At 52.2% G+C, this 27247-nt stretch overlaps 8 protein-coding genes across 9 annotated transcripts; 3 read left to right on the plus strand and 5 right to left on the minus strand.

Moving 5' to 3' along the window:
• Positions 1-48: 48 nt before the first annotated feature.
• Positions 49-2304, minus strand: PV06_08367 (uncharacterized protein; the record flags this gene model as incomplete). Its single annotated transcript, XM_016409690.1, has 1 exon — positions 49-2304. One exon carries the CDS (start codon positions 2302-2304, stop codon positions 49-51), a length of 2256 nt encoding a protein of 751 aa, XP_016259998.1.
• A 3769-nt stretch (positions 2305-6073) lies between these two features.
• Positions 6074-10481, plus strand: PV06_08368 (uncharacterized protein; the record flags this gene model as incomplete). Its single annotated transcript, XM_016409691.1, has 2 exons — positions 6074-7654; positions 8784-10481. 2 exons carry the CDS (start codon positions 6074-6076, stop codon positions 10479-10481), a joined length of 3279 nt encoding a protein of 1092 aa, XP_016259999.1.
• Positions 10482-11063: 582 nt separating this feature from the next.
• On the plus strand, positions 11064-13393 carry PV06_08369 (uncharacterized protein). The gene is made up of 3 exons (XM_016409692.1): positions 11064-12041; positions 12091-12884; positions 12941-13393. Exons 1-3 carry the CDS (start codon positions 11507-11509, stop codon positions 12977-12979), a joined length of 1368 nt encoding a protein of 455 aa, XP_016260000.1. The 5' UTR covers positions 11064-11506; the 3' UTR covers positions 12980-13393.
• Positions 12741-14159, minus strand: PV06_08370 (uncharacterized protein). Its single transcript, XM_016409693.1, has 3 exons — positions 14004-14159; positions 13739-13930; positions 12741-13647 (listed from the first exon to the last, which is right to left on the minus strand). Exons 1-3 carry the CDS (start codon positions 14004-14006, stop codon positions 13408-13410), a joined length of 435 nt encoding a protein of 144 aa, XP_016260001.1. The 5' UTR covers positions 14007-14159; the 3' UTR covers positions 12741-13407.
• Positions 14160-16235: 2076 nt separating this feature from the next.
• On the minus strand, positions 16236-18396 carry PV06_08371. 2 transcript variants are annotated; one of them, XM_016409694.1, is made up of 3 exons: positions 18167-18396; positions 17682-18064; positions 16236-17626 (listed from the first exon to the last, which is right to left on the minus strand). In XM_016409694.1, the coding sequence occupies exons 1-3, from the start codon at positions 18345-18347 to the stop codon at positions 16946-16948; spliced, it is 1245 nt and encodes a 414-aa protein (XP_016260002.1). In that variant the 5' UTR covers positions 18348-18396; the 3' UTR covers positions 16236-16945. The 2 variants fall into 2 exon arrangements, with proteins under 2 accessions (XP_016260002.1, XP_016260003.1); XM_016409695.1 differs by having other exon boundaries at positions 17682-18396.
• A 700-nt stretch (positions 18397-19096) lies between these two features.
• On the minus strand, positions 19097-21302 carry PV06_08372 (uncharacterized protein). The gene is made up of 2 exons (XM_016409696.1): positions 21076-21302; positions 19097-21022 (listed from the first exon to the last, which is right to left on the minus strand). Exons 1-2 carry the CDS (start codon positions 21261-21263, stop codon positions 19306-19308), a joined length of 1905 nt encoding a protein of 634 aa, XP_016260004.1. The 5' UTR covers positions 21264-21302; the 3' UTR covers positions 19097-19305.
• Positions 21303-21421: 119 nt separating this feature from the next.
• PV06_08373 (uncharacterized protein) lies at positions 21422-26757 on the plus strand. Its single transcript, XM_016409697.1, has one exon. The coding sequence runs from the start codon at positions 21679-21681 to the stop codon at positions 25882-25884; it is 4206 nt and encodes a 1401-aa protein (XP_016260005.1). The 5' UTR covers positions 21422-21678; the 3' UTR covers positions 25885-26757.
• On the minus strand, positions 26249-27237 carry PV06_08374 (uncharacterized protein). Its single transcript, XM_016409698.1, has one exon. The coding sequence runs from the start codon at positions 27195-27197 to the stop codon at positions 26736-26738; it is 462 nt and encodes a 153-aa protein (XP_016260006.1). The 5' UTR covers positions 27198-27237; the 3' UTR covers positions 26249-26735.
• Between the last annotated feature and the right edge of the window lie 10 nt (positions 27238-27247).

Raw genomic sequence — 27247 nt, forward strand, 5'->3', positions numbered from 1 at the left:
TTACTCCGTACTATGGCTCGCAAAGCCTTGATTACGAAGACCTCCCAGTCATCCCCAGACATCTTCCTGCCACTTCCTGCTCCTCTTTTGCTCACCTCTCCACTTTTTGAGCCCTTCTTCGTCACAATCCTTTGCGCGTTTGATGCCGTCTCCAATCCTATTACCTACTTCTCTCGCCATGGCAGCAGATCCGCAAATATACAAGGCGGCGCCTTCTTCGAGAAGCAGCTTGACCAACTCGTTGCACCGCTCTTCCACTCGGTCTTGCACATAAGTTTTCGGTTGGCCTTCCACGCGTGAAAAAGCATGGACAATCTCTAACCTCGCGTGCGGTGAAGACTGTAACTGGCTCAATTCATCCTTGTACAATAGGTCTTGATCGGGATGGCGGCAGCCAAAGAACAAGATCGTCCGACCAACGGGCCTAGTCGAGCCGTACAAGTTCGCCAGGTGGGAGTACTCGTACAAGAATGCGCGGAACGGCGCAATACCCGAGCCTGCACAGATGAGGATCAAGGGCGTCGTGGGTGAGGCCGGGAGTTTGAACGTCGAGCGGCAGATCGAGGCGTGACAGAGGGGTTTGGCACCATCGCGATCTGCCGACAAAGGTGGTGACTGATCGACGACGTGTGGGTGAATGGGCGTTGATGGCGCCACGAAGGAAGACAGGTACGTGCGCGCCACGCCAGCAATCGCGATCTTACCATCACCCGGGAGGATGTGAGGGTTGTTTGCGACGGTAAGTGTGGCGCGACGTGGGGAGATGACGGATGAGCTGGAAATGGAATAGTATCGAGCCTTTAACGGTCGTAAGCTCTCGACGACGAAGGCACGGGGCAGACCGGTCCAGGACACGGACGAGTCCACCTCGTGGACGTGCCTGAGGAGGCGGGAGAGGGTAATGTGGTTTTTGCCGAGGAATTCGGTATAGCTGGCCTTGTCGGACCCAAGGTTTGCAAGGTAGTCTTTCGCCGTCCGTGTCGAGGCAAAGTGTGCCAGGGTGAGTACCGTTTCTCGCGAGACCGGAGCGCAAATTTCGAGGTGGTGCCGAAACAATGCTAAGAGATTGGTAGGGGAAGGAAGCGTGGTCTTCTCGACAAGGGGGTCGACAGGGTGAATTACGATCGGAGCCTTCTCTTGTCCGATCAAGCCAAGGACCTCGATGAGGGCATTTACCTCCGTTGTAGGATTTGTCGGGCGCACAGCCACATAATCTCCCGTCTTGTATTTGATCTTGGGGTGACCGGAGAGGTCGAGCTCGAGGTGGACACAGCTTCGGGCGGGCAAAGATGCCGTTGTGAGCTCTCGAGTTGAGCTGACAGGCAGTGGCACCACGGGCGAGGACGAGCGAGAGAAGGGATCTGAAGGGGCCTGGAAAAAGGGAGGCTCGCCTTGCCAGACACGATCGAGACAGATGGACTTGTCCATAACCACACTTATCGTCGGTGTATACACCGACTCGGTCTCGACCAGGCCAAGTTGCGTGCGGAGCTCGCGGATCAGCGTTGTCTTCCAATCCTCAAAGTCTTCGTGAGTCGTGCCTTTGGCATCGTCGGCTTTTCCGATGGGCAGAAACATGGTCGCACCACGGTCCTGCAACGAGGAGACAACTTGGTCCACGACCGCGTTGTAGTACTTGTAATTACTGTTCCCGCATCCAAACGCAGTGAACCTCAGGTTGGTCAGGCTAGGAAGTCCAGATTCAGACTTGAGCAGTCTGAGGAAGCCGGTCGAATTGTCAGACGGGTCCCCCTCTCCAAATGTCGACATGATGAATATCGCGTACTGAGACGGCGAGAGTTGGGCGAGGGTGTCGTGGTCGTAATCTGACACATCGGCCACGAGAACGCCCAGGTTGAGTCGATGGCTGCAGTCCCTTGCCAGCTGATGCGCGAAGCCTTCAGCGGTACCCGACTGTGATCCCCAAAATATCACCACCTGTTTCGACGTCTCGGCCAATTTCGTGGCAATGTTGCGGGGCGCCTTGGACACACCACCATTCGACGTTGCCTCACCCGCTTGCGGCCGCTCGAAGAGCTTGTAGCGGTAGGGGTCTGGTAGGTCCCAGAACGTGCCACGGCTGATACACGCCAACCCGCCGGCCAGGAGAATGACGAGAAGCAAGAGGTCATCGTATGCCGCAGTGACCAGAAATTCACGGACCGATGGCGGTTTGGATGAGAATGATGCCACTGACAGACCCATCGTTGGAGAAGTGTTTTGTGTAGCAGCTCGAATGAAGGTGATAAAATGAGATTGCGGGATAACTCCAGACCGCACGACGAGGACGTTGGCTTTTATCATCCCATTCTCAGGCTCTAAGGAGCAAGACAATCTCCATCCAGACCACATAGAACGCCAACGACTCAAAATCTGCGGAGGGTCGGTGGCGGAATCGACTGTGAACCTGGCTCGATAGGAATGTCGATGAGCTCATTTGAGAGGTCAAAACGACTCCTAGGAGCTCTGGAAGTAAGCTTGAAGCGGCATGTTCAGGTCCACGTGCAACCAACGTGTCAAGATGGACTCGGGTCGGGGGGAGGAAACATCTCGTTCTAGCAGCTCTCCCCGAGCGGAGACCTTTCCCAGTCTCGAGGTACCGTGTCCGCTGCATCACGGGCAACGTCTCGACAATTTTGTTTCATCAAGATCATCAGATCCAGGAAGTTCAGCGAAACACCCTACCCCGGACTTCGGAACAGGGTCTGCTGCCCGCAAGGAGTCGGATGGTCCGTGGGGAAAGTGGATAGGGGGGGTGAGGAGGCTTGCCGCCAACCCCGCCAGTAAGAGCGAGGTGGTTTCACGTACATTCGGGGGATGTTGCCATTTCTGTGTTTTGGGAAAGGTGCTTTGTGTTCGGGCAAAAATCCTTCCACTTTCGCATTAGATGACTTGTTTGGCTTCAAGACTTTTCAAGGCCATTCCCCGCGTGGATACCTGGTAGTTCTGGGTCCCAGGCCGAGAGCCTTTTCCTATAATGTGAGTTTGGAAATGTTCCCTCGGGACACCCAGATGAGTGTGCCTTTCAAAGGATAGTCAGCCCATTTGCAAAAGTCCCGACGTGGTCAATGTAAACCAGGGTATTTCCAGACCCGTCACCACGATCTTGTGCAAGGTCGGGGAAGCGGGCATCCCAGGTTCGCCATCGCCCAAACGCACACCGGGCGTGGAGTTTTGAATTTTGGTGTCTATCACAGGGCCACCGGAGTATATATACGGGCGATATTCCCCCTGGGTTGAAGGAGCAACTCACCTTTCGACTGCGAGCATCGCTCCCTGTACCAATAACTTCCTCAACATGTTCGACCTCGATTTCAGAGCGAACCGGTGGGCCTACTTCTTTTGCTCAGTCTCGGTCATCGGAGCGCTCGTGTTCGGCTACGACAACACCTACTACAATGGCGTCCTGGGGATGCAAACTTTCAAAAACAACTACGGAGACCACTACGACGAGAACGGAAAAAAGGCATTGAATGTGACCTTCACGTCTCTGAGTTCCTCGGCGATATACATTGGCGACGCGCTCGGTGCTCTTGTCTCGGCTCCCATCAACGACAAGTATGGACGCAAATCGACGTTCTGGGCGGCAGCAACGTGCGTCCTGGTCGGTGGCATCGCTCAGATTGCGGACACGCGTTACGAAGCTGTCATCATCGTCGGACGCATCCTCATCGGTCTCGGGATGGGACAGTGCACCGTCACTTGCCTGCTGTACATTGGCGAAGTGGCTCCACTCCAGATTCGCGGCCCGGCATTGATGACCTTCCAGCTCCTGCAATCCATCTCCCAGCTCGTGGCGTCGGCCATCACCCAAGGCACCGAATCAATGCACAATTCCCTGGCGTACAAAATTCCGATGGGTGGACTGGTCGTGCTTCCGCTCATCATGTACGTCTTCCTCCCCTTTATTCCGGAAACCCCGGTGTGGTTGCTGAGCAAAGGTCGAGTTCAAGATGCCGCCAGCGCGCTGCGCCGCGTGCACCAAGGCCAGGAGGGTTATACCCCGGAAAGAGATCTGGCTATCCTGACCGAGGCCAACGAACGAGAATTGGAGCACATGGCAGCCTCGTCGTGGTCCTCACTGGTCACGAACCCCATTGAGCGCAAGAAATTCATCTACTCCGCCGGTGCACTGTATTCCCAGCAGATTTGTGGCATCCTGTTCTTCTACAACTACGGTGTCGTTTTCGCCCAAGCCATCGGCGTCTCCCAGCCGTACACGATACAGCTCGTCACCAACATTCTGCAGATCGTCACGGTCACAGTCTCGGTGTTGTTGGGGAACAAAGTTCCTCGACGCACCAATCTGTTGGTCACGACCGTGATGATGTTTGTCGCCTTCATCGTCATCGGGGGCATCGGCACGCAACGGCAACTGACGACCGCTTCGCAATACATCATCGTGGTCTTCTCATTCGTCATCATCGTCGCATTCAACTTTGGTTTCGGACCTCTGGCGTACACGGTGGCCCGTGAAATGGCCGTCGGACCCAACCAGAACAAGATAATGTCGTTGTCGATCGTGTTCTTCTACTTTATCATCTGGCTCATGTCGTTCACGGCGCCTTATATGTACACCTCTGCTGGCTGGGGTCCGATGCTGGGGTTTTTCTACGCGGGCACGACCCTAACGTCGCTCGCCTGGGTGTGGTTCTGTGTCGGCGAGACCACTGGACGGTCGACACTGGAGCTCGCGCTTTTCTTTGAACAAGGGATCCCAGTGCGTCGTTGGAAGACCCACGTGTTTCCGTCGCTCGAAGAACTTGTTGAAGACAACAGTCAAGCTTTGGGCCGCCACGAACCCAAGAGCGCGTCGGTTGAACTAGCCGAGACCCATGGCAACACCGATCACGCCGAGCACGTCGAGGGAAAGGCTTAGGCTCGCCCGTCACAACAGATGGAGAGCTGGGAGAAGAGCTCGGGAGAAAACACAATATCAAAGCTCCTATCAAAAGCACTGGTCCTGTCACAAACAGATAAGGCTACTGACACACTATTACGAATATACATGATCTCCTACTTAGTATATACACCCAGCTCCCCCGTGTTTGTGACTACATAAAGTCCACGGAAGAGAACTCAGAGACGAATAGATTTTCAGGACATGAGAAGATTCGCTGCATTGAGAAGAGAGTCAAGCTCGAGCACGTCAGATATGACGGGGAGTGTAAAATGTTTGGATCGAGAACCTGTGGGTGTTCTGTAGACCTGTGTCTCATCAGATTCGAGATCAAGTTGACCCATCGCAATCCACACGCCCCACGACCACCATCAGTTTCATGACTTGGGGTGAATGAAAGAAGCACGAGTGAGAACATTTCCCTGTTGGGCCGGCTTCGGACCGTAGCTCTAGTCATTCGTCGTGACTTACGATCCTCGGGGAATCTAACCCCCAGCTGAAGGGAACGTTAGAGATGGGACTGCTCACCAGCCGCCCAACGTCCGATCTTGTGGGTCACGTGAACCCGTGAGCCTTGGCACTTTGAAGCATCTCTCCGGGTATGGATTAATTAGCCCAGCTTCGCGAGAGAAAATCCCACGGAGAAAGTTGCCCTTCGAATCTCTCTCCACAATCAACCATTCCACACTCGTCTGCTCCCACAGCATTCCCGTCGTCAGTTTGCCGAAACTCTATCGTCGTCTCCAGAAAGGACTTTGACCAAAATGATTTGGCCTCGTCTTGTAAACACCTTCAAGTTCTCGCGAGGCCTATAGCTCTAGTGACGAGCCTAGCCAGGCGATTCTGTCCAAACCGATGCTTCTACCACTACCTCAAGGCAATGTGAGGTCGATTGTGACGTGCCAAAGCCTATTCCCGAGGGACTCGGAATCTATCTGGCTGGATGTGTTCACCTCAGGGCCGCAGCGCACGCTGAGGGCTCTACATACGTTTCTGTCCCGAAACGGCTTTTCTCGCCGAGTTGATAGTCCGACCTATCGGGGATCTGATGTGATGCTTCTGTCTCGGCCATTGAAAGGAAAGCAGGTTCCAACACCGTGTTTCCATTTTCCAAGGGTTTAAAAGAATGTTCTGCAAATGCGTCAGACATTTACCTTTGATAAGCCATCCAGTATGTTCGGATTGCTCGTTTTTGCATGTTCCGCGGTCCTTGTCACCCTTTCGCTCATCGTTTTACCCATTGTTCACTATCTTCGGGATGCCAAGGGCCTTCGAAAATATCCGCAGTTATCGATTTGGTCCGGCATCTCTGATATACCCTTCATCATCGAAGCCCACAGAGGCTTTAGGTCTCGACGTCTCAACGAACTTCACAAAGAGTACCCCGTGGTCAGAATTGGTCCGAACTCGCTGTCATACGCTAGCCACCGCGCCATCAAAGATATCTACGGGTTCAACTCGACATGTACAAAAGACGACATGTACGATGTACTCTCAGGCACCCACCGCCACCTCGCCGACGTGACAGATAAGAAAGAGCATGCTCGCAAGCGCAAGACTCTTTCGAGCGCATACGCCATCAAAAACCTCGAGAATTGGGAATACAAAGTAGCCCGTATGACCGAGAGAATGATCGAAGCGTTTGACCGGCGGTGCACCGAGCCCCTGAAAATGAGAGAGTCTCCTAGGATGGAAGACCTCAATGTGGAATTCTGGTCGTGGGCCAATTACTTCACCGTGTCCGCCATTGCTAATATCGGACTGAGCGAAGAGCTGGGCTTCCTGGAGAAGGAAAACGATCTGATCACCTCTGAGCGCCCGGACGGGACGACCAAGACCGTATCCTTCAAAGAATGTCTCGACGCGACGCTCTGGGTAGATTCGAATCTCGTGTGGTCGTACAAATGGTATCACACAGCTGTCCGTCTGGCCGATCTCTTCTCTGCAACCTACCGGAAGAAACTCCAACACAAAAGAGACTGGGATGGCATCGTGTGGAATCGAGCCACAGCTCGTCTGAAACGCCATCAAAGAGGTGAACAGCTGGACGATTTCTTCACAGCCTTGATGCACGACAAGGGCGGCAACCCCAACCATCTCGAATGGGGGGAGATTGTGGCGGAAATCAGCATCATGATGAATGCAGGATCCGACACGACCGCCATCGCCCTCAACAATGTCATCTACTTCTTGTTGAAAAACCCTAGGTGTTTGGCGACCCTGAGACGAGAAGTCGATGCGAATCTCGACGAGAACGATGTCGTTGCCCCCTACGACAAGGTCAAGCATCTACCGTATCTGCGTGCGTGCTTGGACGAGTCTCTCCGGATCATGCCCCCGAACAGCTTTGGGCTCCCCCGTCGAACGCCCCCGGAAGGTGCCATGATCCTCGGCGAGTGGGTCCCGGGCAACACCACGGTGTCTATCTCGACATTCGTTGCACACAGGGACCCCGTCGTCTTTCCCAATCCGGAGCAATTCATTCCCGAGCGCTGGCTGGGTGAGGCTGGGAAAGAGCTGCAGCCCTACTTTATCGCGTTTTCGGCGGGATCACGGGGCTGCATCGGTCGCAACATCAGCTATTTGGAGCAATACGTCGCCCTGGCCAGCTTGCTGCACCGTTTCGAATTCGCGCTCCCGTCCGAGCATTGGCAGCCTACTAGGAGAGAGTATTTCACCTGCTCGCCCGGGCCTATGCCTTTGAAAATCTGGAGACGGGAAGAGGCCAGCGAGCACAACTCCCCACAAAATTCGGTGGGGTAGAAACGAAAATCCAAGGAAGAAAACCTGAGATGGTCCTTTTGTAGAATGTCCAGCATGCATCGTACACGAATCTATCTACTTGGAGTCACTGAGAAATGGTGCCGGAGCTGTTGCTGAGACGAGCCGAGAGATGAGGAGGCCTTTCGTGACGAACTAGACTGGCCAGGAAGAACGGTAAGTTGAGTGCGACAGTGTCTTGAGTAGTGTCTCAATTAGAAGTTACCAAATTTCACATTTTGTCTTCGTGTTGACTTCCATTGCAATACATAAACCGGGCTAGGCGGTCCTGCGATTCGACATTGCGATCCCAGACCCAAGGATGAGAAGGATTTTCTTGGACAGTGTCTCCCGTTCGATTTTGTTCCGGCTCAGTGCCCGCCGAAAGAGGGACGTTTCTCTGAGGAATCCAACCACTAACAGTCCAGCGGATTCTCGTCGGGATGACCCAAAAGTCTTCTTCGGGCAATTTATCCCGCGTGGCGTTTGGCGGAGACGGCCACAGCAAATTGGATTCTTGGGGGTATCAAGAGTGACCCCCGCCAACGAGGAGGACTTCTTTGTGCAATGATAGTGGCATGGCACTTCTTGTATCGAAGCTCTCTAACCAACAGATCCTCTCTATGACACAAAAGTGGAGAATGGACTTGCAAAGGAGTTGAAATTGACAAATGTGTCCAGTAGGCCTCTCGTCAGCGTCTGTGAAGGCTCCGTTGCCACCACGGCGATGACCCCTTCAGAAAGGGTAAAAACGAGAACTTCGGCGTGTGCTAACTGCAGATAAGTCCCTCTCGCGTGCTCTTCAAGATGATGGAGGCTTCGCTAACAGAAAGGATACAGCGCGTCATGTAAAATGTGAGTTAGGCGACTGGCCCCTTTCTTCCCTGGGTAGCTTGGGGACTAACCGAGGGCTTCTTCCCCTCAGGTGACCCCAATCATCGCGCTTGCGAGCGCTGTCGGCGACGGGGCGACACGTGTGTGCGAAGCAGACCGCTGATGATTCGATATACTCTGGTGGCTAGTGATATCGAACGGATCAGGTCTCCGCCGTTTCAAAAAAGTCCGCTTATACTCCAAAAGATCGTGAACTACCAGTGCCCTCTCTGACGCTGCCATAGAACAGCCACTAAGGTTCATCGACGAGACTGGAATTACTCAGGCCCAGTACTCCGAGCCTCATGCTCAAAAGGACCAAGACTTGCCGGAGTGGGATCCCGGCATCGATAGCGGACCAGCCACTGTGAAGGACTCCGCTACAACCACCTACTTGGGAGTCCAGCTCGATCACGATGTTGTTGGCCAGCATCAACTTTGCAGGGAGACCTGTTTGGAATCTGCCGGTATTGAAGCAATCACATCCCCTAGACCAGGATCAGATGGTAGCAACAACCACGGAGGCTCCCCTATTTCCCCGTCCATTTCCCTACGCACGCCTGCAGTGACGACGCTTGAGACCGCCGTCCCGGTCTCAACCGAAGGCGAAGAGGGTTCATATCTCTTGCGCGCGATGTTGATGCGCCACTTCATCGACCACCTGGCAGGCTGGTTTGACTTGATCGACCCCGAGAGGTTCTTTGCGTGTACGGTGCCGGAAAGAGCAAAGACCAGCGCTCAGTTGATGAACACGGTCCTCTGTGTGTCAGCGACGCATCTCCTCTGTCTTCCCTACGAACAAAGAGCCCGACATATCAGTCGGCCGGCGGTGATCAATGACGATGTAGCCATCTACTACCACAACGAATCCATCCGCCCATTCATGGCGCTGACCACAGATTCAACCGACATTCACGACGAAAACCTTCTGGCGGCTACCGTCCTCCTAAGGTGGCACGAAGAGATTGATGCCCCGCGCCGGGCAGACGACGAAGATCGAGATCTTTTTCTGCGCGTCAAGAACCTGCTCGTCACCGAGCAATTCCAGCAGGTAGGGTCGCCCATGTTGCACGGGACATCTGCACCTGCACAGCAGTCGTGGACGACATCCGGCATGACAACCGACGATGGACCAGGACTCCGGCTCTCGCCAGGGTTTTCCCGGGGCATTCGTCCACACAACCTTCGTGAAGCCTCTTTCTGGATCGCCTTCCGACAAGAGATCTACACGTGCTTCCTCAAAGAGCAGCGCTTTGAATTGTCCCTGTCCAATTGCTCCGCCTTTAGATCGTTCGACCCGGCCGAGGACACTGTGTGGGCGAACAGACTGATCGTCTTCTGTGCCGACTGCCTCGAATTTTGTTACAGCTCTGTTGAATGCCAGACCGGCAGGACAGCGACGCCCAACATCCTGAATTCTCCCATGGTGGCCACGACTGCTCGTTGGGCGGCACTCAAACAGCAGGCAGAGCAGTGGGCAGCGAGTCTTCCATCCAGCTTTGACCCGATCTACTATTCCCCGGCGAGGGATCATCCTCCTTGGTCCAACATCTTTCCCGAGCTCTGGTATCGGTCGGACTGCCACGTAATAGGCCTCCAGCACCTCGGGATCGCACAGATTCTTCTCACGGTCCACGATCCGACCCAGCCGAAGCTAGGACCAGCGGTTGCAACGAGTGCTCGCCAGATCAGCCAATCCGTACGCATGATTGTGAAGAAACTCTGCGGCATGGCCCTTGGAAATCCCAGGATACCTCCCGCAACCGGACTGGCGGGCCTGGCCATCGCGAGGGCTGGAGGACATTTTGAGAACCGACGAGAACAAGAGGCTCTTCTCGGTATGTTGGACGTGCTCCGTGTAGAGCATGGCTGGACGATTGGCAATACTGTCGAAGACTTGAAGGCTTATTGGGGAACAGCTATCAGATACGCCACCGACCGCGAATGATACATTTACAGCTGGCTTGATCACGTGAATAAAAAGCTCGACTACAGGTCACCATGGTGTCCTTTTCGATGCGTCGGGTTTACAGTGTCATCATGTCTTTAATGGTGGTCCTTAAAACGCTATGTTCATAGTCATGGCAGCGCATACCTGACTTTGGTGTGTGTCTGTCTGTGGGTGTGACTGGCTGACTGTCTGTTTGTCTGTCTCTGATTGTTGTTAACGATGCAGGCAGGACAATAATTACAACAAGGCACTCAGTCGTAATGAGACAAAGGTTCAGAAACGACCATGTTTATGATGAGAAGGTCCTTGGATAGCGGGGGCAGAGAAGAGACCCGCTAAAGGCGGCGGGGAATTTTCCATGCGGACAACTTTATCCCGACCCGCGTACTCCGTACATTACGGAGTATTATTGTTCCTCTTCCGGAGTCCTGCGCCCAATTAATGAATTTTGAGCCTTTGTCAGGCCTACGGAGCAACTACGAGCCGCAGTTTCCCAAGCTTTGTACTTGTACAGTATGACGCAGATTGGAAATTGGAGTCCAAAAAAATAGCCTTACATACGGAATACATACACTACTCGTAATACCTTCCCGCAGTACGCATTACGCAGGATGCCAACCCAGAGTTCCCGCGCCGTGTCAACTGCGCAGTGTCTGCCTTGTTGAGCTTCGACTTTTCCCACTTCTGCCCATAGACTTGACATCTACTGGTTGAAGGGCCTTTTTTTCTTTCACAAAAGCACACCGTCCAACCTTGCCATCAATGACAGGGTAACTTCACTTGTGCTTTGGCGAGAAGGATTTCCATCCTGCACAATTTCACCGGCCTTTGTTTCCAACGCGCGATAGTGTCTGAAAAAAAAGGCCAAATCTCGCATCTCGCATCTCACATCTCGCCAGCGAATCGCACGTGTCAAGCGTTTCCCCTCTTCTCCGTCCTCTCACCACGAGCATTTCAGATCGTTCAACCCAATTCCCTGGCCAGCCACGCCTTGTCTGTGCTTGCGCATCACGTCGACAGCCATGCCCAAACCAAAGTCGGTTCAGTTCCAGCATCGGAGAAATGCCAACGGGACTGGCGACCGCCGTCGAACGCCGTCGAGCTCCAGCGAATCCGCATCAGACCCCCCGAGTCCTACAAAAGAAGCCGCAGGCTCCAAGAACAATGGCACAATACTCAAGGGAGAGAAGCCTCGGGTAGAGCCATCCGAGTATGAAAAGAAAAAGGCGACCTTCATCACACGTACAATATGGACTTTGGCCATGATAGGAGGCTTCTTCGGTGCCATGTTCGCCGGACATGTGTACGTCTTGATGATCATCACCATGGTTCAAATTGTTTCTTTCAAAGAGGTCATTGCAATTGCACAAGTTCCGGCGAAACAGAGGGATCTCCCTTTGACCCGATCGCTCAACTGGTACTTCCTCGCTGTGACAATGTACTTTCTCTACGGCGAAAGCGTCATTTACTATTTCAAGCATATTCTGCTGGTGGACAAGGTCTTGCTTCCCTTCGCTACGCATCACCGTTTCATCAGTTTCATGATGTACATCTTTGGTAAGTACTGCACCTATGAAGAGAGCGCCTTGAAGACTGACCTCTGCAGGTTTTGTCTTCTTCGTGGCGTCCTTGAAAAAGGGTCACTACCGCTTTCAATTCACCCAATTCGCCTGGACTCACATGGCGTTGTACTTGATCAACGTACAAGCGCATTTCATGATGAACAATGTCTTTGAGGGAATGATTTGGTTCTTCCTGCCAGCTTCCCTGGTCATCACCAACGACATCTTCGCCTACATTTGTGGCATAACCTTTGGACGTACCCAACTCATCAAAATTTCTCCTAAGAAGACAGTCGAGGGGTTTGTCGGAGCCTGGATCTGCACCATCATTTTCGGCTTCGGACTCACCAACATCCTGATGCGCTACAAATACTTCATCTGCCCCGTCAATGATCTTGGTTCAAACATCTACACGGGTCTTGAATGCACTCCAAATCCAGTATTCACACCCCGCCCATACGACTTGGCCCCATGGACCGGTCTGAACTACACCGTCTGGATCGCCGACATGCAGTTCCACATCCTGGTTTTTGCAACCTTTGCGTCCCTTATAGCGCCGTTCGGTGGATTCTTCGCGTCGGGTCTCAAGAGAACCTTTAAGATCAAGGACTTTGGCGACAGTATCCCAGGTCATGGAGGCATGACCGACCGGATGGACTGTCAGTTTATCATGGGCTTCTTTGCCTACATGTACTACCAGAGTTTTATTGCTGTTTACAAGACCAGCGTTGGTAGCGTCATCGAATCCGCCATTGTCGGCCTGACCCCCGAAGAACAAGTCGAAGTCGTCAAGGGGTTGGGCAAATACTTGTACAATCAAGGCATTGTTCCCGAAGAGGTCAGTACACAACCCCATTCCTACTACGCGCCTGGCCATGCTCACGCTGCAGATAGGTGCTCAAATGTCTCACAACTCAACTGTCCAAAAGATAAAGTGCTGCCTCGACGACTGCGCACAAGAGTGGCTTTATTAATTTTCTTTATAACATTCGATCGGACAATATCCGTGTACTCCAAACTTGATCTCATGAGCTAGCATTGCGGTGGAGTCCTGGGCTCCCGACGGTAGCAGACTTGCCATCACCATGGGAATTGTGAAAGTTCTTTGACTAGCTAGATGATGAAATTGATGCTGGTGGGCCGACCAGAGCACGACTCGGGATTGGCGTGCTGGTGGTGTTATCAACGGGCGCGAAAGTGGTTGATGGTCGCACATGTTGCGCGTACGTTAGGTAGTTTCTCGTCGTGCTCGGCGACGATGGCATGTGCTGTGGTGGAGGCGCCAAAAAGTTGAACGTGGCTTTGGGGTGGTAATGACAATATGACTTCTTTGATTACTCGTAGCAATCATGTTCGGTGGCTCAACTCTGACCCCTTCCTCTACCGCGAGGCCCTCCTCCACCTCGACCGCGACCACGTCCTCGATCTCCTCGGTCTCCTCGATCTCCTCGGCCCCCTTGGTCGCCGCCACGATGGTGGGGGCCACCGCGACCACCTCGTTGACCATCGTAACCGGCGTGGTGGCGATGTTGTTGTTGTTGCTGCTGCTGCTGTTCCCGGGCGAGATCGACGATTTCTTCGGGGACCCGTAGATATTTGATCTAAAAAGATGTTACAAATCCAAAACTCGGTCGACCGACACGAGAAAAAGTTGCAGGTAGGTAGGTGGGTGGGTGGGGTAAGAGTACTCACGTTGTTGCCTCTGATGTAGACCTCCGGTAGCCTCCAAAACCTGTCACCCTCGGGGCTGGTCTGGACGACCTCCTTGAGGGTCAAGTTCATCCACGTGTCGCAATTCACCAGGTGACCGTTCAGGGTCTCGCCGTTCTTGAGCTCGACGAGCATCGGATGACCCTGCGCCGCCGTGAGGAGGCCCAAGGGAAGCTAGACACGGGTATGAGTAAAAAAGTGACGATGATGATGTTGTTGTTTTGTTGTTTTTCCCCCGTTCACTTACCATGGTTTTTTTTTTCGCAAAGCTGTCCAGCAAATGTGGTTGTCAAAACTCTAGTGTGATCAAAAAAACCGAGAACCGACGATCAAAAAAGGAAAAAAAAGGACTGGATCTTGGAGGGTCGCCTTTTAGAAATACAAAAAGATGTCGATGAGAAACGAGTCTTGGTGGTGACATGGACATTTCAAGAGACCTTGACACTTTTAATTGGATGATGCCAAGGATTTTGGGAGAAAACTACTCGCCGCTTTGGATCGTCCTCCCCCCCTCTCCCTCCCCGCTTCTGGCCTAGAGGTGATGCCGCCCTATTGTCTCGAGCACCGCAACTACAAGTTGAAAATAAAAACAAGGACATCATCGATTGGACCCCAGTGATGATGATGATGATGATGATGATGATGATGTTCGCGGGGGGGGGATCAGATCAGATATACTTCTTCACTGATGACTTGCAAGTTGATCGCAGGGGATTATTGCCACGTACAATGAAACCGCTCTATCCCCCGTCGAGGCTTTCGATACTACAGGCGCATATCCCATTGAAAATTTGACCTTCTTCACGGATTTTGTAGAAATGGTTGTTGTTGTTGTTGTTGTTCAATTCTCCATCGATTAAATCCTCGTTTTGAGGCCAATCGTGGTGTTTTTGGTCGTCATCTACCACCCGCGTCTACCAACCCTTCCGCCTCGATGACAACCTCGATCCTCTCTCCTCAACACTCCTCACCGCGTCGATCAAATTGTTGTCGCCCTGTGGAAATGTTTGTCCCATTCATGTCTAATGGCTAATTGCTAGGTTCTTCAGATCCTTCTCCGTTCTCTCACCTTCTACGCAGGTGCGCCCAACTCTTGAATCGGCCTGTCCTTTTTGAATCGCCCAGACGTTCTCCATGGGTTTGAGATCCGGTGAGTACACAGAGACCATTCGAGTCGAGATGTTGCAACTTGTCAAACCATTTCTCGGTGGACATTGACTTTATGGATGGAAGCATTGTCGAGCGTCAAGATACGGTCTGATTCCCAACACCTAGGTATCTGATCGTCCGAGTACTTGAATATCAAATCCACCACCGAGACCCCTTTTTCTTCCTTTGATTGAGAATCTCACACCATGACAACGAGACCCGAACGTTCTTTGATCTATAGAGGCCCCGACCATGATAGAAAGATCCTCTCTTCCTTCGAGATGAGGCACCATCATCTTCTCATGCCACCTTTTGTTGCGGCGTTCGAGAAAGACCCAAGTTGGGTGTCTCCCCAGAGCCTCGTTCCAAGGAGCATTCGTCGCCAAAAAAAAAATAAATCACTCTTTCCCACTCATCGGCGCGCCAATCCTCCTGCCGGTAACTCGGTAATCTGTACTCCGTGACCGAGTAAGAAAGGACTTTTTCACTCGTACTCCTGGTACCAGGACGAGACACTTCCCAAATCATCCGGCGAGAGACTTGGAGCTTTCCGGTCGCCAGCCCTGGCGAACAAAACAAACCACTTGCCTTTTTCTGCCCTTGCATTTTTTTCCCCTCGACCGGACATGGGTCCTGCACTGACGTATCGACGGGCGTTTGTCACGCGAGTTCTTTCGTCGCTCGTTGAAGAGACTTCAAACCAACCTTGTTGCAACCCCGATGACGGGAAACGAGGACACGGGTTGGTTCGACGCGGTGCCCACGTTTGATGACATGGTGAGAGGGTCGGGGGTGTGTATGACCTTACGCGTTGGTTGATGTTGAAACTCGTTACTGTACATTTGGGCACCAGGTAGGGTAGCCATTTATGTACCCTGTACCCTGTATGGATAACGAGCGAGATACGAGTACGAGAAAACCGAAGACTTCCTAGCACGAGTACTCACCGTACTGGGGTTTGACGACATGGGAAAGAGTACACTCGTCTCTCCTTTTGATAACTGTAGACTTCTCCGAGGACGCGCGGCAGGACATTTTTTTGTTGTCGTACGGAGTACGCGATGCTTTTAGCGTTGAAACGGTCCCAAAAAATGTTTATTTGGTGGCGGCGACGGGTGGTTCGTCATCCTTTGACCGTAAAAAGGTAATATAGCCTCCAGTGCCCTGGATTAGGAGATTGGGATTGGGTGGTTTAATTTTACCTAGGCACAAATGTACCAAAGCTGGCTGGGGCCCTTTTATTATTAGCTGTTGCTCTGTGCGCCGTTTGGGGATCATCATAGCACACAATAGGAAAGGAGTACGGGGGCAACTAGCATTGAAACAATGCTGTGCTTGACTTTTCAAGGTACTCCGTACAGTACGGAGTACTTTGTCCAATAATAGTATACTGTATGCAGTAACCAACACCAAAGAATACTGCTGCCTACAAAGTACCAAAACAAGGCACCTTCTCTCCCATTTCCTTCTTGAGTAAAGACTGAAAAGCGCATGACCTTGTGGCGAACGAACTGAAAGTCCGTAATGTCGTGCTCCGTATAACCCACTGAGTCCTTTCTCAATGCATTGAGCTAGCTATTGTAGACTCCATGTGTTCCAAAATATTCGTGCGTCGTGACTCGGTCTTTCTGGCCACGCGACCAGCGCCGGCCGTCGATATCATGGCACGCATCGTACTTCAAGTGTCGCGTGACCACGTAACAATAAGTTGAGATCGTCCGGAAACCAAAATCCGATGTTTCATCGAATACATCAACCCTCCACATCGAGGTCGTGATTCGAAACTTCGGCTCTCTAATCGTGTTTGCTCGTATAGTGACTGTCTGTACTCCGTGTGCGCTAAGTGTTAAGCCTGGTGGATCGATACCTCCTATCGTAAGCTCTGCTGCCAGTAAAGATATCCTGATTCGTGATACGGGTCTTTTGTTCAAATCTCCCCAGTCATGCAGCTAGCAGGTGGACACGGAAATTATGAGTCGAATGAGCGACTCGACCCATCCTGGCGATAGGTGTACTGTAGGTCTGCAATGTGATGAGACCTCAATCCTGCCCCTTTGACCAATGCTTACACAACCCGAACAGGGAACGGCATACTTTGCCAAATTCGGCCACCGCATCGAATGAACGCCAACTTCCCTGTGCTCGGTGCCAGACTCTGGCAGCAGGATCGGTCACAGGTTTCGAACCCATGTTGCCGTATCGGCCACGTCCTGGGCTGAATCCTGTAATGGGAAGGATCAGGACGTCTTCAACCAGTTTACTGCGTCCGCCGTCATCTAGTCCCGTCAGAGCGTTCCAGCGCAGTCCTGCCTGGCCCTTCAACCAAGACTTCGTGGCGATTGTCACCGCTTGAGGACCAGTGAGTGCCAGCGGGCCGATGTGGTGCAATTGTTTGATAGCCGAGGGGGTCGTAATCGTGCCGTTATTCTGTGCGGCGATCTCGCCCAACCAGTGGGTCAAGATATCCATAAAGTGTAGAAGTACGGGATGTGCTGGCGCAGATGCCAACGCCCATTGTGTAAGCTGGAGGGGGAACGTGTAGCCCATGCGCCAATAGTCGTCCGACATGGGAGGACAATCTGCTTCGAGACCGAATATCAATCCGACCGGGGTGGTGGAATTGAATGTCTTGTTCGTCATAGGATCAGTCCATGGTGCAACATCATCAGGAGTGACCCAGTATTTAGGTTGTCGCAATGGTTGAGTGTCAATGTCGGCGTACTATGAGATGTCAGTACACTGATGGCATAGCATGATAAGTGTTGCAATGGCATACAACGCCCCCAAACCATTTAACTACCAGAATCCGAAAGATATCCGTTCGCTCAACGTTGGCTGGTAGGTTGACAAAGGTTTCAACAAAGTCGGGTTCAAATTCGTGGAGAAATTGCATAATGCCGTCGTCCTCCCAGAAGAAGTAGGCCATTTCGTCGCGAACTACGTGTTGCAGCCAGCTCTCGACACTATTTCGAAGGAGATCGCTCCATTTGTTCGCATAACGAGTCTTCCAAGTCTGATGAAGAATAAGGGGAATCGCCGAGTTGTGCATCTTGCGATGCTTGCTGGCGTTGGCAGCATGAGAGGCTAAGAGCGCTGCATCGACGATATTTTCCGGTTGAATGTTTGGAGCTGGCAACCAGTGTGGTGGGATGTACCATGCTGTCAATGATTAGCAGCTACTCGATCCGGCCAGTATAAAAGCCTCAGGGATTAGAATGGGAAAGTTAATTCGCCGCGCGCCTCGACGACAGGACAACTCACTACCTCCAGTTCCATTGAAACTGTGCACATGCTTGTACAGCAATGGGTGGTCTTGCTGCAATTGCGCCGAGGTAACCTTTCGTGGTCCATGATTTCTCACAGGCAGGAAATACCAAAAGAAGAAAATTGAAAATAAAACAGAAGGAAATATTCTGCGCGAGGAGAGGCACGCGACTCTCATGTTGGGAACTGCACACACGGCATCAAGGAGAAGTTCGGAGAAGGAAAACGGTTACGCAAAGTTGAGCAGAAAGGAAAAGGTGTGTGAAAGGACAGCTCAAACAAGGTTTGGCCAGAACCGGCCGCCAACCTTTAGCAGCAGAGCAGGGTTAAACCCAAGGCGCTGTCATAGGATCCTGGACATTCGGGGCAGCCTCAGAGCATGAGAGTCGTCACTGTGGCTGTTCAATCGATTTGCACCAAGGCAGACTCCAACCAGAATGGGGAAAGGTTCCTGTACACCGTATAATCTGGTTGAAGGGGTCTCGTAAATTGAGGTGGACGAGGCGACGACGAAGTCTACTGTAGTCCAGTCACTTTTGCAGGTGGTGTCATCCCGTCGTTGGAGACGCGTGTATGATTTCGACCACAATGATTGGGTCGACGGCAAATCTGTTACCAAACCGCCTTTGGTGGGGTGAATTCCAAGCTCGAGCTCGAGTGTTGGGAGAATCCCGCACCTCGAGGATGGGAAATCTTGTCACGGCTATTGCGCTCGGCGTGGCGACCGAGAGCACCAGCTTCTGGAAGGAACAGGTGGTGTCGATATCGAGCAAGGCTGGTTACATTTGTGCCTTTGGTGATGGACAGAAGAACAGATGAAGAAGAGTAGCGTAAATGAGAGGAAAGAGCAGATGCGTGTCAGATTTAGGTCCCATCACGTGATGATGTTCTGCTTATGTCACGTTGGCCATGGTCACGTTCCTCCAGGCACTCCGAACGGTCATTACAGTAGGTGTGAAAGTGGGCTGGAACAACGACGAGACTCATGTGCAGCAAACGTCCTTCAGCTGGCACTTTCATTGAGATTCTACCAGTATATATTCCCGGCCCACATTATGCACCAGCAATTCATGAATCTGACGTCTTGATATCGTCTGAAATGGACGTTCGAGAGCCTTACTTATGCAAAACAACATCTATCGACCGAATCCGAACCACCCTCGTTTTGCTGGCTTCTGTTCTTGCTTCTGTCCCGGCGTGGCAGACGCATCTTCTTCAGCGGACCTTCCATTGGTGGCTGCCAGTTCACTTTCGAGTGCCGCTTTCTGGCTGGGGTATACAATATAATTCCAAGCAATATCGAAGAAAAGCGGCTTAACAGGTACGGGTCGGAGTCGAGGAGGGTAGTTGACGAGATTAGTCAGGTCAACATTCTCGACGTACTCATTCCGGCCAAGGCGTTCAATCAGCGGAGCAGGCTTGATCGCTTCTCCGATCGTTTGGACTGTAGTAGGTTGCGACGACTTTGTAAGGGCTTTGAGATCGGCGAGCGCACGATACTGCGTAATCAGTTTTGTAAGAGTGGAGATTGAGCGCTCAAGATTTGATGAGAAGACATCGAGTCTAGGTGGCATGTTGGTGGCAACGTCTTCCTTCAGGACGGGCGAGGCTGATTGGGCGAGCTCGAGAGATTTCGCATACAGTGCGAGCGCGTTGACAATCTGCGACTTGATCGCTTGCGAACGACCAATGGCGAGACACTTCAGAGCCCGGAAGTAGGCTCGCTTCGCGTCGAGTTCCGTAACGAAGGCCGTGTCCGCTATGACACCAGGGAGTTCTTTAACGGCGTCAAGACTTTGCAGAATCAAGTCATAGAGAGCCACACGCTCGCGAAGGCGTGAGAGCTTGCGCCCGGAGCTTTCTTCCTTGCCCTCACGAATTTTGCCGTCTTTGCGAGCTTTGGAAGGGCGTTTTGATTTCTCAGACTCGAAAGTCAGGCCATCGTCTATGCCGCAGAGCACTCGATTGCGACCGATGCGCCATTCAATAACGGCATAATTTACGGCCGTGCGTGTGACCTGGAGAGATTGCATCCGTGAGTCACCAGGTTCGACTCCTTCAGCTGCAAGCTCATCAATCGCGGTCTTTGTCGCATCCGCAGCATCCTGTCGAGCTGTAATGACTTCTTCGTAGGCCGTCGCAAGGTCTTTGGCATTGAGGCTTCCATCGCAATATGATTTGTAAGCCGATGACAGACTGCCTTCTTTCTCCTGAGAAAGCCCTAATGCTTGTGAGATGTTGGCATCTTCCAGCTTGACGTTGCGTCCGCGCCAGGAGATTGAGGTAGGCACTTCCTTCGGGCCAGTACTGCTCGGAGCAGCGTCGGTAGCCGAGACAAATGCTTGAGGATTGATATTTTCCAGTTCCTTACGAAGAGCGCCGTCACTGCTGGGGAAGTTCTCAATGGCCATCTCGTTGACTGCTTTGGTGCGCGGCATCTTCATCTGATGCGCAGCATATCTTATGCTCGGCTCAACGATACCCGACAGTAGATCTTTGAAGGTATCCGTCTTCGAACTTCCTGCCAGCGCAGAGTATACCATGTATGTGAGCGAATAAGCTTCAACGCATGCCTGCCATCGTCCTCTTTCAAACTCGAGAGTACCTCGAAGCATAGATAGGTAGGCTCGAGCCTCTAGGTCATGCATTTCTGATGCACCGGTCGCGTTTCGATCTTGTAGAATGTTGACAAGGTTGTCGGCGTACATGATGGCTCTTCTCAGTCTCGACACGATCTGGCGTTTTGTTGAACCTGGCATCGGCTTCTGGGTGTTTTCTGCAGATTGTGACGACTTCATAGTCATGGCACTCGCCCAGGCGCGCTCGGAACTCGCAAGGAGGAGTTGAACCCATCTAAAGCCAGGTCAATGATCTGTCTTTGTAAGTGACACCTTTTATCTGCTTACTCTGCATTCTTTGCAACATTTTCGACGGTGACTTGAGATTTTGGTGTGTATTTTCGGCCACGGTTCGCAGCTCCCAGTCGTCTGCGTAGATTATGGATTTTGCGTGTGGCTTGAGCATGATACGTATTGTAATCACCTCCCAGAAGGGCACGGTCTCTTTCTGAGACTATTGAGCTGGTGATGTCCATGATGGGATAAAGAGAGTGTGCGCAGGTATTGGAGGGGCTCGTTGTTGTGTATCATGATACAGTAACAAGTGTGTGCGTCGGCGAACTAAAGGCCGAGCCTTTTGTGCCTGCGCCGCTTCAAATGGAGACGTCGATGATTCTCCATCTCCATCTCAGTCTTTCACAACAACCAATTCTTTTGCCGTACTCTCTCTTTTCGCCGACTCGGTTACTGAGCGTGTTTTCTTTGTTTCTTTGCCTCGGAGCATCTCTCATCCACGATATTATGCATTGACTATCCTCCGCGGCACGAAATCGTCAGAACGATTCCTCATTCTACCCATCTCCAAAAAAAAGTCGCATGACATCTAGCAAATAGCTATACCACCGCTACCTCATCCTTCTGTCTGACTATCCTCGAGTTCCCGACCGTTCCATGCTAGAGCGTACGTCGCAATGCATTGAGCCAGCCTCTCAACTTTTCTTGCGAGCCATCGACCCTCCGATCAGATCAAGCCGACCTCTTGGTCAGGCTTTTTGGAGGAACAGAGGCAATGACCTCGTAGCGTCGGCCTGGTGGCCTTTGTATCTTCGGGACATTCGGTCGAGATATCAAGAACAAGATGGTCTTTGGTCACCTGCCAAAGCTCCGTTCCCAATAGCACACCACACAGGAAAATCTCGGTCCCTTGCTTCTCGTCCCACCAAGCATAATGCATTCTCTGTCCGATCAGTCGCCGCCGCGACTCCTAACAGAGGCTATACAAACAATGCACAGCTAGCGCCACCGATGCATGAGTTCGTGCATGGGGAAGGTCGTCCAGAGGACAGCATCCTGTACCTGACGGACCGATCATCGAGAAAACCGCATATCACCTCGAGCAAGACCGACACCGAGGTCGAGGAAGAGCTTGCTATACTCTTGGCCGGCGCGCCAATCTCGGACCCAGCGCTCCAGGAGTTTAGCCCTGGCGATGTTGTCTTTGCGCTCTTTCAACGTCTCCATAATCCAGCGGCATATGCGAGTGCTGTTTTTCAATTTCTTGCTCAGTCACTTCCTCCACGAAATCCTGAGGCTCGACTGACTAAAGGGGTACATGAAGCTTTTAATGCCATTCCATTGTCAAAGAGAACTGCTCGGGACTATACCACTGCTGTGAAAGTCAGCTTGAAGGTGGATGACTTCCGTCTGGTCCAGAAAATCAATGCGGAGGCGACAAGCCGGGACTTGAACCACGAATGCAGTCCGTTCCTGCTTCTACACTTCGTAACAAATATGCTATGGAGGAACGCTGTGGAGATCTGGACCGCTTCTTATACGACTCGAGGAGCTGATCATCACATGGACTCTCTAGTGTCCCAGGCGAGCGACTACAAAGATCTGCCTTCTGCTATTGACAAGATGGCTTCAGCCATCCTAGAGCGTTCGCCTGTGCTGATGCGATTTTCAGGCAAGCTACGAAGCATTGCTCGAAAGTTGTTGCATGTGCTATTGCGAAATGGTCGCCTCATGAGTTTGATTACACCTTCTGGACTTCTCGAAATATTGAACAACTATAAACTCTTGGAACAGTTGCAGCCTTGGATGCACCTCGAGCTTCTCAACACACTGCTTAAATCTGCAAAGCGTCCAAACAAAAGCGGCCTTGCAACTCTAGTATATCGAAATCTTCGACTGAACTTCCCGGACTACAAGCCACCGCCTTCTGCTTATGGCGCATTACTGTCTGTGCACGCTGATGAAGCCTCTTCTTTTCGGGATTATCAATATTACCTACGAGAATTTACCCATGTTCATGGAGCCGCAGATAAAAAGTCGTACCAAAAGGTGTTAACCGCCTTGGCTCGACAGGGCGACGTTGTGGGAGTCAAAACGATCTTTGGGCAGCTTTGTCAAGCTCATCCGCGTCCGCAAGAGATTGAGTTTTATACGCCCCTCATCTATGTATACGCTCGACTGGGTGATGTCGAAAATGCTGAGAGAGAGTTCAAGAGGCTGAAGACATGGGGTATAGAACCGAACACATATTGTTGGAACATGTTACTCTATGCTCACACCAGATCTCGCCACCCTAAAACATCGTTCGACTGTTTTGGAGACATGCAAGCCCGAGGTGTCCGTCCGGACAAGTATACATTCGGAACCCTGATGAGTACCGTTTCGAGAAGTGGCGACACTGAACAAGTCCTCAGCATGATTGAACAAGTTCAACAGCTCGACACCAAAGGTGATTACGAAATGATGTCAGCTTTGATTCACTCATACTGTCTGAACGGCCAAGCAGATACAGCAGAGAGGCTCGCTGAAGCAACATCAAAAGCAGGATACGAGGGAAGCCCTGTGAAAATGTGGAACTATATCCTAAGGCACTACGCTTTTCGTCGCGACTCCAATGCATGCCTCCGAGTGCAGCATCGCATGCAGGCTCTGGGAATCAAGCCCGACGATATGACTTATGCTGCCTTGATGACAGCCCTCGTGGCGCTTGGCAAGACTAAAGATGCTGCTCAAATTCTCAGACGACTGAATCTCAGTCAGGCCCTCACGGCGAACCCATTTCACTATTCCATCATCCTACATGGGTTTGCCCTGGAGGGAAATCGCGATATGGCCACCGTCATATACCAAGAAATGCTGCAAAGATTCCCGAACTTGGGTGGAAGCCCGCATCTTGCTATGCTTCACATGGAAAGCCATCGCAGCCCGGAAGCAAAGCAGTCTCCTCAATTATCCATCGATTTTCTGGCTGGAATCCTTCAGACGATTACCACTGCAGATCGTGCCAGCAAACTACCTCAACCTGGGCTCCGTCGGCGCAGACCAGTCGATGCATTGCCATCTGTTTACTTCGAACATCTCGTCGGTGTTTTACTGGCCAAGGGCCGTGTTGAACAAGCAGACAAACTTCTTCGGAGATTCGAATCTCTTGCTGGTTTGTCATTCCTCGATCTCGACGTCAATTTTCTAGACTCGAAAGAGTTGCTTGTTTCACGTCTCCGCGTAGCTGCTCAAGGCTATGATTGGCAAGGAGTGGAAACTATCTGGCTAAAGATTCTTCAAGGCGCTATCCAGTCTGCCAGCAAGGGAAAGACTATCAGGACCCAGCCATCGTCTGTTGGCGTCGAATTCTTACAATCCGAGTCTGGTTCGGAGTTTAGTTCAATGATTCCTGACTTTGCCTCAGGAGCATCTTCAAGTGACGAAAGCAAAAAGCTGCTCAGCTCCCTCTCCTCGAACATTCTCCGCTCCCAAAGATTTGTTCTGAAAGATGCCATCAATATCTACCTTGGAGCTCTGGACTTTCAGAACCGGCACAACTATGCCGTCACGACTGTGGAACTACTTGAGAAGGCTGGGTTCTCCTTGACCAACAACAACTGGAATGTCTACATTCAGACATTGACACGATCTCGAGATTGGCGGCATTGGGTAGAAGCATTCCGAATCTTTGAGGAAAGAATGTATGCGTCTGCTCCAGCATGGCGATTGCTCGTTCGTGGAAAAGCTCTGATCTCGAACGAGTCCGACTCACCACAGGCTAGGGCGAAGAAGGTTGTACGTCGAAAAGACGCAGAAAGGCTCGACATCGATCTACCTATGCCGACATACCTGACAGCTGTTTGTCTCGCTACCGTACTAAAGAAATCCGGTGTTCGGACCCGCTTAGGTGACGACGCACTCATGCTGGAGCTGTCGACTGCTGCCCCCGACACCTACCGCTATATACGTCGCATTCCGAGACTCAAGGACAAATTCCAGGGTGCTCTCCTTCGTGATTTCAAGATTGCTGGAGATATTCCAAAACGGCCTCGTGACTCTGCATCACCAGATCGGTCCGGGGTGCTAGGCAGCCTCTCGCCACTTGACCATGTCCCGGTCGGGGAGCTTGCCAACCTGGATGAGATCGTTGGCGGACGGAAGCATGATCGAGACGAAGATGTCCCACAAGCCGAGCGGATCGAAGGACAAGTTGACAGATCATCTCGGTTCATCGACGGGGAAGATCGTTATGAGAACGACCTCGAGTATCAGGAACGCATCTACCAACACGAAACACGCCTCCTCAGCACCATGGACGCCATCCGTCGCGATGCATCGAGCCCTCGGGTCATCAGTGACTCTTGGTTTGGTCAGCCAGCTAGTACTACTACCACGACGACTACCACCGACAGTGCGACACGTTCGACCGCACTGAGAGATACAGGCCTCCCACCGGGAGCTCTACTCAACCCCTATTATTCGAGCCTGGAGAGGCGCGCGGCGACCGAAAAGAAGTTGCGTCAAGCACTCGACAGGTCATTGCAGGACGCAGGTGGACAAAGGCCTCCGAGGGCCGTGCGTGCTCGAAATACCCAGGTTCCATCTCGCGGCGATTCGAAAGGGTCTCGTCGGCCTCGGGCGTTCGACCCTGGCCCGACAACGACGGCCAAGCCTTCGACGAGTACCGCCACCACCACCACCCCTTTGCGGCTTCGCAAGAACCATCGTGTCCTGGAACAACTTCCCAGGGTCGAGAAATTGCCGCCGTGGGACCGACGCGTCAAAGCCGCGTGGCATGGGAGGCCGAAGAGGAGGTGGAAAAAGGATGAGGAAGCCGAAAAGGCTGGTGGAATAGATGAAGAAGAAGAAGAAGAGTCTTGAAAGAACGTTCTACACTTGTACAAAATCCATGAATTGTTACTGTCCATGAATTGTCAATAGGGTGTTTCACAGCGTCCGTCAATCCGCTCAACCGGTGTCCATGATCGACTCGTGATTTGTGCGTAGCCTTAGAAATACCAAGAGCACGTCACTACTACGCGAAATCAAAAAGCAGACGCCAATGATGTTTGTGGAGGGATGGAGAGTTTTCACGTGAGCATGAGTGTGCTCGATATCATTTCTGGATCATGAACCGTCATTTCTATCCCTGTGTGCTATGAATACAACCGTCATCACCAGCATAATGAATAACTCAACAACTTTGCCAGTCCTGGCTCGAGTCCGAGTCCGAGTCCGAGTCGTCCTCAGAAGTCGTTGCCGGCTCCTCGACCAAAGGCATAACAGAAGACGCTCCGCCGATTCCGCGCCATCGTCTGAGACAATCGGCGCACCGACCACCTCCGTTGATTCTCGTTTCTCGTGTTCCTCGACAACGAGAACTGTAGCATTCCCGGACCGTGACACGTCTGTGTCCGCAACTGAACGTCTGAATGACTTTTTCGCACATTGCCCCCGCCCCTGTCGATCTTCGAGGAAACCGGGTTTGAGAGAAAGGGTCGAAGGTTTTGTTATGTGCGTGCGTGTGTATGCAAGGGAGAGGGAGAGAGGCAGGCTCGTCGTCAAGAGAGGGACTTGAAAGGTCGTTTTTCGAACAATAACAATCGATATTGGAAGCACTCCTTTGCTGCCTTGTTGTCGTTCTGAAGATGAAAGTCGTGCTCGAGGATGGTGCGAGAGGAACATGTTTCCGTCCAGGAAAACTGTCGACATATATAGTTGATACACGGACGTCAGTTAAGACGCTTCGCCGGCGTTGTGCATGTAATAGCAGCAGCAGCAGCAGCAGCATTCTCATCATCATCACCGCCGCCGCCGCCGCGGCCGTCACCCCCGTCACGATCGCCCTCACCGGCACGGTCACCGTCACCACCGTTTGATGCCGGCTCGGTGCCAGTCAACCACTCCACAATGTCTTTCAATTTGGGCCCCAATATCCGTTCCGCGTGAACGTCTCCCGGTTTTCCAGATTCGGAGGTTTCGTAGGTGAAGTCCCTTGACCCCATCGTGTGCAATTCACCATCCTCGTCACGGAACTTTTGTGGGTGACTTTTCTCGCACCACGCACATCGTATACCCGAGGGCGTGTAGACCGTCCTGAGCCGGAAATCCTTGCAGTCTTGCCACTGGTGGCACTTGTGGAGTTGGGTACGGATGTGACAACAGGGGTAATCCACGATCCAGTATTGGCACATTTTGGCCGTCGCGGTCTTTGGGGGGGGAGGGGGTTTGGTGGGAGGGACGG

Source organism: Exophiala oligosperma (genome assembly GCF_000835515.1).
Source record: "Exophiala oligosperma strain CBS 72588 unplaced genomic scaffold supercont1.8, whole genome shotgun sequence".
Classification (NCBI taxonomy): Eukaryota; Fungi; Ascomycota; class Eurotiomycetes; order Chaetothyriales; family Herpotrichiellaceae; genus Exophiala; species Exophiala oligosperma.